Consider the following 15,262-nt stretch of genomic DNA (forward strand, 5'->3'; position numbering starts at 1 on the left):
CTATACATTATACATGATTTTAGGAAAGTCTTCCTTTGTCGAGAATGATTTCATTCTTGCTTTTTTCCCCCAGTGGTGGAGCTGACAGCAAATTAGAACTCAAATGGTATTATCATCCTTTACCAGAAGTGAAACCAAGAAAATGGAAATTGAAAAAAAAAAAAAAATCAACAAGCAAATAAAGACAACAGGGGGTGGCTGACTCAGATTTATGTTTATATTTCATCAAAACTAAAGGAAAACTCCCTAATGACTCCTAAGTATTTTAAAGGTGGGAAAAGTTGAGCCACTCATCATTCAATATTAGTAGAACAGTACTCAGTACTGGGCCACGAGCAGGTGCTTGGAGCATCTGTGAAGGTGCGGAGGGGGCGGGCTCAGAGATGAGTGGTAGTGAGGGGAGGGTGTACAGAGTTTCCCAAGACATTGTACCAAGAATTAGACTCACTTATCCTGCTATTGCTCTGGACTGTTTCTAAAAATGTAACTGTAATCACAGATTTGAAGTCAAGTTTCTTTTAGCAAAGCCAATCAAGTTGTGGTATATTTATATAATGGAATACTACTCAGTCATAAAAAATGAAATAATGCCATTTGCAGCAACACGGACAGACCTAGAGATTATCATTCTAAGTGAAGTAAGCCAGAAAGAGAAAGAAAAATACCCTATGATATCACTCATATGTGGAATCTTAAAAAAAAAAGAGGAAGGAAAAAAAGGACACGATAAACTCACTTACAAAACAGAAACAGATTCGCAGACATAGTAAACAATCTTATGGTTACCAGAGAAAGGGGCTGGGAAGGGATAATGGGAGTTTGAGATTTGCAAATGTTAGCCATTATATATAAAAATAGATTTTTAAAAATTTCTTCTATATAGCACAGGGAACTATGTTCAATACCTTAACCTTTAATGAAAAAGAATATGAAAACGAATATATGCATGTATACGCAAGACTGGGACATTGTGCTGTACACCAGGAATTGACACATTGTAACTGACTATATTTCAATTAAAAAAAAAAGAATCTCTGAATAAAAATAGGTTTGCTGTCTCTTTGGCCTTGTGGCTGGTGTGCAGAATCCCTTTCCTTTTTCTCCAAATATTTGTTTCCATCTCAGCTTGGTGCCCCATGCAGGTCTGGAACGGCTCAGGATGGAGTTGGTAACATTCCCTGTGGGTTCCGTTAACAAACTTGTTTGTGGTTACAGCCATCACAGGGGAAGACTTCTGTCAGGCAGAAGCACTGTCAATAACCATGAGAAGTCCTGTCTCAGCAACACGGAATTGAATTTTGAATAAAAAGGTTTAACTTTCTCTTTCTTTGAAGTTAAATGGCTCTCAAAAGGTATACCTCTTAGAAGAGGGTGGCTCAGAGTTTACAATCTGTGTGACGTTAAGCAGACCAAACACTATTGATTGTGGTAGAAAAGCACATGAGCCTGCAATCCTTGGCTCAATTTGCTGCAGCTCCACTCCTGTAACAAGTCTTAATGAAATTGTCTGCGAAACTAATTTACTTTCTCCACCACCACCGACTTCATGCATGGGAGAATGGGTTTCAGAGCACAGAATTTGAAGTGTTAGGTAAAATTGAGAGTATAATATTGTTGCCCGCAGTTATATGAGGGGGAGGCTCATGTTTGGATAAATCACCTATCTAAAACATTTTTGAAAGATCGGAAAAAGCCATTGGTTTTGCTTTCTGTTGCAATTGTATTATTTCCCCCCACATTTGAATGATTTGTCCTAGTAATGCCTTCTCAGGAGACCTGAGTCCACAGTTAGCTCAGGCAAGTTCCGTTCCCTGGACTTACTTCTCTGTTCCCAATTCTCAAAGAAGTATCAGCACCTACTTTGTGTAAGAAACTCAAGTGGGGCGGGGGGTGCAACGAGACAACATGCTGACCTGCACCCTCCTTCTGATGGAACTGAAATGGGAGAGGCTCTTTTGGAAAGCTACGCAGGCCGGGCACTTTGCAACTCTTCAAACCTTTTGAGCATGCAAGTCCACATCTAAAAATCGACCCCCGGAAAATGATAGAAATTGCAGACAAAGGTGCAAATAGGTTCACCTAAGCATTATTTATTACACTGAAAAACAGTAAAGAAACTGGATGCCCCAGAGCAAGAGACAAGCTGAGCATGAATCGGTGCTTAGGTGGAACACGGCTGAGCACTAACGGCGGTCAGGATGAAGCATTTCTACGGATAGAAAAAAAATCCACATAATCGAGTGTTAAGTGAAAAAGGGAAGATAAAGAAAAGCAAGGAAAGCGTGGCCTTATGTTTGTTTAAAAACTCCACAGAAAAAGTGCAGGCAAAACAGTGGTGGTTATCTTTGGTGGGGTGACAGGTGACTTACTTCCTTCTCGGTGCCTTTCTAGGCTTCTCAAGTTTCCCACAAAAGGCCTGTATTACTTTGTGATTCAGATGGAAGAGAAGTGCTTTCATTTACTTGGAGAATAAGCAGACTTGAGGACACACGTTACCCACAGGCGTCCAGGGTCTGTTACTCACCTGGGCAGCCTGCCCACGGAGAGGGCTCAGTGGAGGCTGCGTGAAATCAGTGACTGCTTGGATGGCAGAAAGGTCTGCCGAGTGGAGACTGGGCATCACTGGGAGCCCTCTGCTCCCTCCGTGGCCGTTCCCACACCTGGCTGGGTGCCTTTGGGCACCGACACTCTGGTGACTGCTTTGTTTGCAGTATGCTGCCCTCTTACACAGGCATGAGATTTAATTCCCAATTTACAAGGAGGATCTAAGGCCAGGTTTAAGTAACTTTGTCAAAGATATCTCCCCACCCCGCCCCACACACACAGTGGTGGGCATAAGATTAAGACACAACCTTGTATTTTTGACCTTAAATATCAGTGCCATGCTTTCCCGTCAGACGCCACTGAGCACAGTGATAACATCACTGGTGGAAAGACCTTGGGGCCAGCACTCAGGGGATCTGGCTCCAGTCCCCACTCTGCCACTGTGCGGACTGTATGGCCAGCTCTTTCTGCTCTGGGAATCAGTTTTTCCATCAATTCAATAGACGTGAGGATCTAGGCCCTACCGATCTCAGGGATATCAGCTGAGTGCTAGAAAATGGGGACCCAGAAGCCACCTGAAATGGATCCAAAACTTCCCAAGAGGGGAGCAATGCCACCAGTTCAGTTACCTGCTCATGATTTCAGCCTGGAACTCTATGGGGAGTGAGTAGCCTTCATGTCCTGGTCACCCAGGTGGATGGAACACTCTATATGCCAAGGGCCCTGTGGACATCCTCCCAGGTACTGCCTCACCCTGAGGCCTCGGCACCCCACAATGGGGCAGAGACTGTCACTGCCATGGTTCACAGGGGAGGAAGTCAAGGCAAGGGAGGCCGAGGGCCTCTGGTTGGAAGCGGCTGAATCTTGCGTCAAGATGGGTCAGGCTGACTCCGTGTCCCGTCCCCTGCCCTGCTCCCCTTACCTCCCCCACAAGCAGGGAGCCTGGCAGTGGGGAGGGGCCAGAGGCCGTCTACCCAAAGTCATGGGGCCTGAATGACTGGACCCCCAACTCAGCAGTGCTTTTTGTGATGTGCACGCAAATAACTTCTTCAAGGACCTGGGAAGGTCGCCCAGAGAAGTGATGGATAAGGGCCAACTGGGAAGCTCATTAGAACGAAAACCGCTTCTGCGTCTGCCCTTAGGTCCTGCCTTCATTACTGGGAGAACTGCTTTGTAAACCTCATGGTCGGGGCCCACGCTCCCTGGGAGTTTCCTCTGCATCTCCTGTTGTAAACCAGTGTTGGAGGCACAGGCCTGGCAAAGGATCATGACTCACTTTTAATGAGACAGCTAGGGAAATAAATTGGCATATGTTTAGTGAAATGGCTCATCAAGGTGAGTAATTATCTTCCTGACCTGGGCAGTTTACCCTCGGATGAAGGAGTTTGCATCTCATTCCTCCGGGGGCTGTGGCTCTCCAGACTAAGGCAGGAGGCCAAGGGGACCACTGGTCATAGACACCTCCTCCTGTCCAGGCTCGCTCTTTGGCAAGGACTTGTCACTCCCCAGATTCCAAAGCTCCTGTGGACATAGACTGCACAGCTGATCATAGGGGATCAGAAACATACAATGCAGGTGTTTCATCTTTTGTTGATTGGGGGGCGTGTGTGTGTGTGTGTGTGTGTGTGTGTGTGTGTGAGAGATGTGTGTCTCTGTGGTGGGGACAGGCCAGCCACTTCACAAGGCCTGCGGGAAAAGCTATAGGGAGCAGTTCTGATAGGCTCTCTACTAATTGAAATTACTGCTTCTTAGTCCTGAACCAAACTTTAATTAAAGTCCAGTATTTTTTCCTTTATGTTCCTGTGCATTGATTTTGTGTCCTACACAATTAGCATTTAGTGATGTCCAGGTGTGTTACTGTCATGCACCATGTGTTTTAGCCTCTTACAAGGAAACTCCCTTTTTAATGTTTTGTCTGTTTTATGAATATTGCTTTCATCTTCCAAGACAGATTGTAAACTCCTTTAGGTCAGGGATGAGGATGTCTCCTTGGTTTCCATCCTGTGGAATCTGCTGCAGATCTCAGGATGCAGGAAGACTCCGTCTTAGGGTAAGTTTCTCCCTGATCTCAACATCAAGAAGCATGGGAAGCACCAAAGATTTGTGAGCAAGTGACTGAGGGTACTTCCCTTTAGGCATTGGCTACCAGGAGGCTCAGGGTTAACACCACGCTTAATTTAACCCTGGTTCATGGCATGCTTTGTGCACCAAACCCGCCCTGGATGCTGCCTGACTTCCTACTTTTTCTTTTCACTAGATGGTAAGCTCCATGTGGGCAGGGCCATATCTGTTTTGACTTCCCCTCTATCTTCACTCCCAGTCCCCAGCACCGTGCCCAGCATCACTTAAACCTTTATGGAGTAGATGGACTTGAGCTTTTGCAACTTTTGCACTTTTGCACAGTACTTAAATCCTCTTTGAAACAAAGGGAGTGCAATATACATATACTCACATACTCATGCTAATAATGAAACAATATACTTGGCAAATAATTATCATTTGATTAATATCAAGTTATTGAGAATTATAGTTAAAGTGGGATGGGTTGATTGGAACTCTGGCTGTGGTGTTTATACTACAATGAGTTTTTAAATAATGGTGATGGGGAAATATCTCAATGGCTTTCTAGGACTGTTTTCAGTTCAGCAAGTTCAATTTGAGATCAAAGTGTGGTAGGAGGGTTTTTCATTCTTCACTCTCACTGGGGTGGAAATTCTTAAAAAATGTTGAGAAAAGCTTTAAAAATTCCTAAATGGAGCTATAGCTTAGAAGGTGTTTCAGAAATCTCCACCTTCTCTTTCAGCATCTCTTTGTCTGGGAGCAGTCAGCAGATTGTGGTGGTGGGGGATGATCTTACCACTTGTGATATAGGAAACTCAGATTTGGCTGAGTTGACAGCATGGCTCACATCTGGATGGCAACAGGAAAATTCTACCCAAAACCCCACCCATCTTCAATACCTAGATGTGTGGCACTGTGAGTTCTAGAGAATATTCACTGGGTAGGTTTCCAAGGTACTGTGGAGTGTGTTAGATCGGCCTGGGGTGCTGATTCTGTAAGGTCATCCCTTCTAGTGCAAGACTGAGTTCTGGGAGACATAGCCCAGATCAGGGGTGGCAAGGGAGACATCACTTGTCCAGTACATTCAGAGTCCACACTCGGCCTTCAGTCTGGGAGCAGTGGCGCCATTTCCCTGCCCCCACCCACCAGGGTCCTCTCAGGACACTCACCGTTTCTGTCGATGGCAAAAGGCACATCAGTGGTGACAATTTCGTAGTTGCAGATCTGACTGTACTGGGGGGAGCAGTCCTCGTCGACGGCCTCCACCTGCAGGATGCTGTCATAGATCTTGCCCTCCGTCACGACGGCCCTGTAGGCTGGCTCTTTGAAGGCAGGAGCGAACTCATTGACGTCCTTCACCTGGATATGGACCACAGCCCTGGGAGCATGCGCAGGAAAGAAGTGGTGGTAAGGAAAGAATCACACCATCCTCCCACACCCCTAATGGGCACTGACTCGGTTTCTAAGGATTAGGGAGTGGAGAAACCACAAGCCAGTTGGGCGGCTGTGGTCTGAGTGCTCTGTCCTCCCTCCCATGGAGACCCCTCCACCTATCCGTGCCCCATTCTCTGAGATGAGCCCACCCCAGAGAGATGCCTCCCCTTCTTCGACCTTCCTTGTCACCTGGCTTTAGGCAACAAATTGCCTCCAGATCAGCTCCCTGTTCCTCTTTCACTCCTCGCCTACTCATTCACTCCTCCATCCAGCAAGAACCGAACCGCTCTTACTCTGGGCTAGGTGCTGAGCCAAACTCTATATGGGAGAGGGTTACAACCCAAAATGAAAGCGCTGTGACAGAGAGAAGCAGGTGGCCTGGCAATGACCCCGGGGGCAAAGGCCCCAACCAGGTCTGCAGGGATGGGCTGGCTCATGGAAGGCTTCCTGGAGGAAGTGACACCTGAACTCAGTCCTGATGGTAAAATAGGAGTATCTTCACATGACACAGAGGGGTAGAGTATTCCAGGTGTAGAAAGTGGCCCAGGCTGATGCTGGCAGGGCCTGGCAAGCAGTCGGGCAGGCTACAGCAGCCTGGTATGACCACTGGGCATGCATATCTGAAGAGCAGCATGTGAACGGAGATGAGCGGGCAAGCGGGGAGGGGTCCAGGGAGCTCAGTCAGGCTACTCACTTGTGCGACTTCTTCCAGGCCGTCTCCCGGGGACCCGCGCCGCAGTCATAGGCCTGGATGATGAACGTGTACTCCTTCTGCAGCTCACAGTCTATGGGGCTCTTGGCGCGGAGCCGGCCCTCTCCTGATGTCTTGTTGAGCACCACAGCCTCGAAGGGCAGCTCCTGGCCATGGATCTTGAATGCGCAAATTTCCCCTGCAGAAGGATGGAGTACAGACAGGCGGATCTTGAGAACTGCCAGACTGAACAGAGAGCTTCGAACGGACCCGATTTGCAAACCCAACATCCCCAGGCCATCTCTTTCACGTAGACAACCATCAAACCAGAAGTGGCCTCCGGAGACCCAGAACGACATGTTCATTTCCTGGATGGTAAAATCGAAATGTCACCATCAGGTGTACCCGGCAGGAAAAAGAGGGAGTTATTATGTAGGGGAGCTGGCTGGTTATCCCAGTTTGCCACTTTCCCTAGCAGGTTTCCTGATTGCCCTCTAGCCAGGCTGAGATTAAGGAATTTGCCCCCAGTGAAAAGCCAATCACTGCAGAGGAAAAGAGAAAAAGGCCAAAGCTTTTCACGGTCTTTTGATAGAGCATGACAGCATCCTTGCTACTTCAAAGTGTGCTCTGTGAAGCAGCAGCCTGGGCATCCCCTGGGAGCTTGCTAGGAATACAGACTCCCAGGTCCCGCCCAGACCGCCTGAGTTGGGATCTGCATCTTAACGGGGTCCCCAGGTGATCTGTTTGCTCAGTGGGTGCAAGCAGCCCTGCTCTGCTCTGTCCTTTACTCCTGGTTTACACCCCACTTCGCTGCAGCCCCCTCCCCCTGTGCTCCCCCCAACCCCATTCATGTCTCTCACCCACCACTTCTCTGTGCGGAGGGGGATGCCACTCAGAGTTGCTACTTTCTCTCCAAACAGTTGGGGGTGAGTCTATGTGAGTTCCAGAGTCCCCGCAGAGCTTGAAAAGCTTAAAGGGCCAGACATGTGAAATGAATGCATCTCTCTCCCTCACCTGGGTTGATGTGTATTATAACAATTTCTCTGCATTCAAATGAAAAGTCTATGAAAATATGTTCTTTTTCTCAACTGTTGGATGTTTATTTCTTGAACCCCAATGGTAAACCCTGTAGTACGTGCCCTGGGAAGAATTGAGACACATTGTTTTCCTGGGTTGAGGGAGCTTACAGACTTGTTGGGGAGACGATGGGTAGATGTCCAGAAAGATCATTCATGGTGCAAAGGGGTGACGTGGGCAGCAGGGGTTCAGCTATAGGCAGTGGGGGAGTGAAACTCAGGCCAAGGGCCTGAGTCACGTTGTTCCAGGTTCACCACTTACTCACTGATTCAGTCAAATTATATTGACTCTCCAGGTTTTAATTGTCACCTGTGAAGAGGCCCAGAAGATGGCATTGTGCAGACAATGTCTACCTGATACGCCCCAACCCTGGTCTGACACTGCCCCCGCTGCACTGCTGGGACCAGGGTGAGGTGTCTACAGAGTACAGTTCAGGGGGTCCTCATTCTCAAGGTGACCAGGCACCTGCCCAGCTGTTCCAAAGAATGACCACCGTGAGGAGAAAGGAGGACATGACTGCATGCCACTCTGGGTCAGGCATCAAGCTTTGTACCTCCACCCACATGGTCTCATTTAATCTTCACAACAAACCTGCAAGGCAGATGTTTTATACCAATTTGTACAGATTTAAAAAAAGAAAAAGTATCAGAGGCGTTATTACTTGCTCAAGGTCACAGAGTTAAAGTTGGCATAAAAACCCCGGGTGTAATTGACTCCTAACTCCATGTCCCTCCCCTGCTGCACCATCTCCAAGCAGCCTCAGAACGTATAAGGGGCCCACCCCGGGGACTGCTTCCAGGAGCATTCAGTATTTCCGCTCAAGTCTCGCTCGAGAGAGAAAGCCCCCATTTTACATATAGGAAGTGTGTCCTGATCTTTTACTAACAATGTTTTCTGAGATGGTCAATCAATACCAATTTTACCTTTAGGCTTTTGTTTTTTATTATTTCATCGATCCTCAGTTTCATTATGAACACTCCATTTTCACTACATCCCCTCCTGGCCATTTCTCAAATGTGGTTGAGGAATTATGGACAAGACAGCCAGGCTGTGGGCCAGGCTCTAACAAGAAGGCTGGTTCTCGTTCTGCCGCCGCTGCTCAGGGCTGTCTGTACAGCCTCTCGGACACGGCTAGCTCTGCAGCCTTCAGGGCAGGGGAACGGCTTTCATCCCATCCTCAAGTTTCCTTTCTGCTCTGAATTGGCTGGGGTTGAGGGCATGAACTTCTGAAGTGCCTGCCTCATGATTCTATCCCAAGATCAATGCCGATATGGGAATATTAGCAGCGAAGGTGTTCAGACTGGTTCTGGGGTGTTCTCTCGAGGTCCCTAAGATTGCCGTGATTCTAAGATGAGCCAGGCCATTTCTTTTTGAAGAATCCGGTTAAACCAAAAGTAAATGAGGGTTATTTTTCTGTTGGAGACATTTGATCACCACTAAAGCAATTCTCAAGACTCAGAAATCCTGAACAAGAGGAAAGGAGAGGAAAAAAAGAAAAGGAAAAGGAGGAAGGAGAAGAGGAAACACCAGAGGAGGGTGAGCTAAAGTAAAACTTAGGGCGACATATTTTTATTAAGCTAAATCCAGCTCAATCAACTCAACAGTACCAGTATTCTTCGAGAGTAGAATAAATGTGAGGTGATGTGCTGGGGCCAGAAACACAAAGGAAATGAGCTGGATTCCTCAAGACATAAGGATACCCAATCCTCGAGTGTTCATTACCGTCTAGAAGAGACAGTGAAATGAACAAGGGGATGCCATGCTCACTTGGTTTGCACCAGCTCAAACTGAGATCAGATCTAGTCCCTGTGAATAAAAACTAGAGCACACGTCACCCTTATTTATTCCAGCTCTTCACCTGACACTTGTGTTCTAGTTGAAAAAGAATCCGTTCGTTTATTCACCCATTCACTCACCTTATAAACATTTATTAGGGACTATGGGCCCAGCACTGGTGAAACAGTGATGAACAAAATCGACCCAGTCCTGGCCTATGAGCTGCTGACCGTCCAGTGGGGGAGGGAAGTAAGCAGTCAATCACCCACCTTCATGAAGGATGGCAACTGTGTTACTTAACGTGGAGGGAGGGCTACTTGGTGTGAGGAGAGTTTCAACCTGGTCAGGCAGGGTGGGGAGGTCTAACCTCAGGATGTGATGGCTGAGCTGAGATCACAGGAAGAGACAGAGGGAGACATCCAGGTCCCACGGGAAGGAACTGAGGGGTAGCACACCATAGTGCCCTCCAGCAGGAAGGGACAAGGGACTACAGAGGCCTGTGTGGCAGGAGTAGAGACAATGGAGCAGGACCAGCTTTATGGATGTGCAACCAGGGAGCCACATGGAACCTCGTGCTCAAGAGGGCTCTGCTGTCGTCATGTTGAAATTCTTAATAATTTCATCTTTGAACTTGGGTTTTGTAAATGAAGTCCGATGGGACAATGGAACATGTCCTGGGCATAGGAGTTGGGTGTAATATGCACGCCTCCCTGTTCCTTGCTCCCCGTTTACACCTAGTGTTCAGGATATGTCAAGAGCACAGCACTCCTGTGGACCCGGGGTGTGGGGGAGGTCAGAGGGACTCCGTGAGAAGCACGTGACTTCCACGACTGAGTAATTGAGTAAGCGGGGAGCTGACAGCCCTGACAGAGGCTACCTGTCCTGTTTGAACCAAACTGTTTTGAACACAGAAAAAAGGTAAGGGGGTCTAAAGAATCATGATCAACCAACCAAAGAACCTCGTCGTATCCTTTCTTACTCATGTTACTTCTCTGTAGTAGCCAGCCACCTGTGCTGAAAACAGACAGAGAGGAAAAGGAAAGATAAAACCACCCATCCTGCCTTTTCTTTTTGCGCCGTCCTTACTATCAGCAAGCTAAAGGCAGAGAACATTGGTAGAAGATGCACGTGTCAGGAAGTGAAATGGAAACAGTTGAGTATGGTTTGTGTGGCATTCTCGATGCTTTGGTAAAAAATTAAATGCATATGCATACGTGAGCTATGGCGACATGCAAATTCTGTCGTTTTCAGAGATTCTGCACAGCACTTAATGGCTCCTCTACTTGCACTGAAAACTGGCATTGCATGGTATACAGATAAATGGTAAAATCCCTGCTAATAATTAAAAATTTTATTTTTTCTTTACTTAGAATGACATAAAATAGCAAATGAAAAACACAGCAAGTTGAGAGAGAGATGACAGAGGAAATGTCTTGGTATGGGGTCTGGAGGAGGAAGGAGATTTCAAACTTGCAGTTCCCAGCGTCCGTGTGTGACACATTTGGCTGTCTCGATTTTTCATGAGGACTGTCACTAGAATTTGTGATTACTAGTAAAGCACTGCAGTGGGAGGGTGATGTACTTAAAAGTAAATGACCAGACCTAATAGTTTCCATATAAAAATATCACTTTTAAAATCTTGTTCTCCAATCTGCTTTTACGGGAGGGAGAGCTGGTGTGCCAGGGACTAGGTATGGGGGTACGATGCACAGTGCACCTGCACTCTGGACCAGTACCAGGCTCTGAGGAGAAATGGGGCCAGTAGCATCTCACAGTGGCTGTGGCTTAAGATCGTGGCTTCACTACGAGCCCCCTTGACGGGCCAGACCTGCAGTGGTCCCAGCCCCTCAGTCACCCGTCTCTATCTCACAATTACCTTTTCCTCTGTAGTAACACATCTCCCGACCCACCTGCAGAAACTGGTGTAATTGTCTCTACATTCCTCCCCTAGAATTGTGGAGGAAATGAATGACATTGATGAATGAATGAACGAAATTGACTTTGAGAATGTGTCTTGTTCCTACCCTTGAACAACAGACTGTGTTGATTCTATTTGTCAGATTAGGAAACTGAGTCTCAGAGAGATTAAGTGGTTCACTCAAGGTCGCTTTGATAGGAAGGCACAGATCGAGGACTGGTATCTAGACTCTTTGAATCTAAATCCAGGGCCTTCTTTGTTCTTTCGTGTGGCTCATCACTGTGATGTTCTAAGAGAGGGGTTCTCAGAGTGTGGTCTGTAGACCCCTGACATCCCCAAGACCCTTTCTGTGGGTCCACAGAGTCAGAGTTATCATCATCTTAACATTAAGCTGTTATTTGCCCCTTTCATTGCGTTGATCTTTGCACTGATGGTATAAAAGCAACAATGACTGGAAGGGCTGGTGCCTTTATATTCTACACGACATACAGTCACAGTAAAAATAGAGAAAGAAGTAAGGCCAGTTTCACTTGAGAGAGGCTTTAATGATGCAGTAAACGTTACCAGTTTTATTAAAGCTCAATCCTTGAGTACATATATTTTCATACTTTGTGACAAAATAAAAAATACACATAAAGCATCGTTGTGGAACAAGTGTATGCTGGTTTGTCTCTAGGCAAAGCATTTGTGTCATTTAAGTTGAGTGGGAGCTGTGCTAGGACCTTTTTGTAGGGGATGCTGTTTTTACTTGAAAGAGTGATTGACAGACAAACTATGTTTATTCAAACTTGAGTGTGTGGCAGACATTCTTTTAAAGTAAGCCTGTCAACTTGAAGGAAAAGAACTAGTAGTATTTGTTGCCAGTGATACATTTGAGACTTCAGTTTTGGAAAATCTGTGTCTGCCACAGCGAGTCTGACAATGTACCAAGGCTTTAAATACTTTCCCGATGAGATGAGTCATGATATTAATGAACGTGACTGTTTGATATTGTATAATGAAATAGGTGAACTTCTGAAAGATCTGCTTAACAATAAATTGGTATCTTCCAAATGATTAATGCATACAGTTATGCAGAACGTATGGGTAACAGATTCATTCAAAGTGTGAAATGGATCAATGGATTTTGATGTAAGAGTGGAGAATAAGTTTATCAATGTGCTTTCAGATTGTTGTAGCTAAACTTTAAGAAACGATTACTTATGGAGTTCTTGTGTCGTATCAGAGAAGGATAGCTGAAATTATCTGAAAAACTTAAAAGATTCCTCCTTTTTCCAATGATACACCTGGGGGAGGCTGTATTTTTTATTCACCTACTTTGACCTAAACAACATATCACAACAGATTGAGGGCAGAGAAGCTATGAGGTTCTAGCTGTCCTCTGTTAGACACTGAAGAGATTACAAAAGTGTACATAATGCCACTCTTCATACTAATTTTGTCTCGGAAAATTATTTTTGGTTAAATTACGTGATATGTAACATGTAGTGAATTTACTATGGTGATTTTAAAATAAATTAATAAATAAGCATTTGCAAGTTTCTCAGTTTTACTTTCTAACACAGTAAATATTGATGGATAGCACCCACCTAGCCAAAAGCTCTTGAGGGTCCTTAAGAATGTTTAAGAGCATAAAGGGGTCATGAAACCCAAAAGCTTATAATATAGTTTCCACCCAGATCATGATTCCATACCCTGTCCCTGATACTCGAAATCACCCATCACCTCTCAGAATACTTCCAATCTCAGAGCAACACAATTTTCTCTGTATCGCACAGCTGGGGCATTTGTGGTGCGGGTAACTAGGCAGAGTTTGATGTCCACAGAGTGCTGGGGTCTGGGAACTTAATTTCCGCATCTGCATCCAAGCACGGATGCTTCACATCTGGCTCTGGAGTCAGACTGGACTTGAATTCTACCTCTATCAACTAGCTGTGGGACCTTGGGAAACTCACTTATCTCTCCACTTCTACTTTTTCATCCACAAAATGGGGTGATACTGTAATAGTTACCTCATAGTATTATTGACTGTTGAGATTAAATGAGCCAATACATGCAAATCACTTATCAATGCCTGGCATGAAGTTAAGTACTATGTAAGCATTAGCTCTTATCATTGCCATTATATTGAAGAAAACTCACATACTTCTGGCAAACTCCCTCTCATGTGTGAGAATGGAAGAGGCCGAATGTGGAGATCATTTCACCACCAGAAATATTTTGAACGTATGTCACATGCGTCATTAAAAACCAGCCTGGCTCCTCGAAGTACCTTACACTTCAGCCACGCTTACACATCTTTATTTTCCTGACTATCGTTGCCCAAAGACCGCATCTTGTGCGTTTACAAAGTCTCGGCCAGTACTGCCTCATGGGTAGAGCTTTTGGGGGGCAGGGGTGTTGTCTGTCTGTTTGACTTTGCTCCTCACAGTGAGCAGAGGTTGCTGATGGCCATTATTGGGCTAGAGTCAAGGGTACAAATCAGTCTTATATACCAAGAACCATGAAATGAATGTAGCTTCCCCTTGAGAAAAACTCTACCCCAAGCTGCAGCTAGTCTTGTTGGAGCCAACAGCGGGCCAGGTTCTTGACTCCAGGTTTGAGGAAAATGATAGGTCTTGTAAAGGCTTCTCCACCAGATTGGTGAGGTCCTTCCAGAGGGAGGGTGGTACCACCTGCTCTCAGCTGCACACCCTGTCCTCCCAGCACACACACCTGCAGGCAGTGAACACTGAGCACACCGCCGGAGGGCTGGGCAGGTGAGTTTCTTAAAGTGTACACCTCTGCATGGAGTCCTCTCTAGTCACTTCGGGTGCAATATAATGGGAAAGGGCAAATGTAAGTCACATCAAGAGGTAATCATGTCCACAATATCAAATTAGGGCTGAACTGAGAAATCAATATTTACAAAAAAAAAATTGATTTTAAGCCCCCCCACTTCAGTTAAAAACTTGAACCTCTAAAAGTAGAAAGTAAAGGGAAATATTCAATGGAGCGTCCTTGAACTTGGCTGCTCCGTCATGTGTCTGGATGCCAGGGAGATCTCAGACAGGCCAATCAAGGCAAGCAAATGGCCTTGGTCTGAGTCCCAGCTCTGCTCTTCTCAGCTGTATGACCTTGGGCAGCTCCCAAGTTCCTCTTCATTACAACTGGGATATAGCCATGCCTAATCCCCAAAGTACCGTGAGGCCACAATGACACACTAAATGTGGAAGAACTTTGGAAAACGTAAAGGTCTATCTACTTTGTATTATTGCAATGATAATAAATCCTGCCGGCGAGTTACTAGATGCATATTGGCAATGTACTTTTTTCTGTTAGAAACCAAAGTGTGGGGTGGGGGTGTTACCATTTATAGCTTTCTGTCTACTTAGTACTGAGTAAAAATAAAACATACTCTTTGATTTAAAAAGTTGTTTTCCTGAAGCTTTGTGCTGAGATCAAAAACCCCTCCTTTTGGAAGATTAACATAGCACGGTTACTTTGTTGCTTAAAAAAATCCCCAATGAAGCATGTTATTTCTTCTTTGGTGACATTTGTTGAAACAATAAATGACGTAGCAACTAAAGTATATGCTGAGAGATCTGGAGAGGTCCCCAGGGCTCAGCTGGTCCCAATGGGATCAAAAAAAGCCTGAAGAGATGTTGGGAGGTCATTTGGTCTGGCTGGGGCCCACGGTCTGGAAGTGAAGGACTCCAGGTATAAAAATGTGCTGTGTTCATTATTCTCTCAGCAAAACTTCCCGGGGCATAAAAAAAAAT

At 45.8% G+C, this 15,262-nt stretch overlaps 1 protein-coding gene across 3 annotated transcripts in view; it reads right to left on the minus strand.

Moving 5' to 3' along the window:
- Window positions 1-15,262, minus strand: part of CLSTN2 (calsyntenin 2) — a 592,872-nt gene that overhangs the window by 138,686 nt on the left and 438,924 nt on the right. For all 3 annotated transcript variants that reach the window (XM_074370543.1, XM_074370548.1, XM_010952311.3), the window contains exons 3-4: window positions 6,734-6,929; window positions 5,775-5,983 (exon numbers count right to left, since the gene is read on the minus strand). In XM_074370543.1, the coding sequence (XP_074226644.1) occupies window positions 5,775-5,983; window positions 6,734-6,929 (405 nt within the window). The remainder of the gene's footprint in view (window positions 1-5,774; window positions 5,984-6,733; window positions 6,930-15,262) is intronic.

This window comes from Camelus bactrianus, chromosome 1, assembly GCF_048773025.1.
Source record: "Camelus bactrianus isolate YW-2024 breed Bactrian camel chromosome 1, ASM4877302v1, whole genome shotgun sequence".
Classification (NCBI taxonomy): Eukaryota; Metazoa; Chordata; class Mammalia; order Artiodactyla; family Camelidae; genus Camelus; species Camelus bactrianus.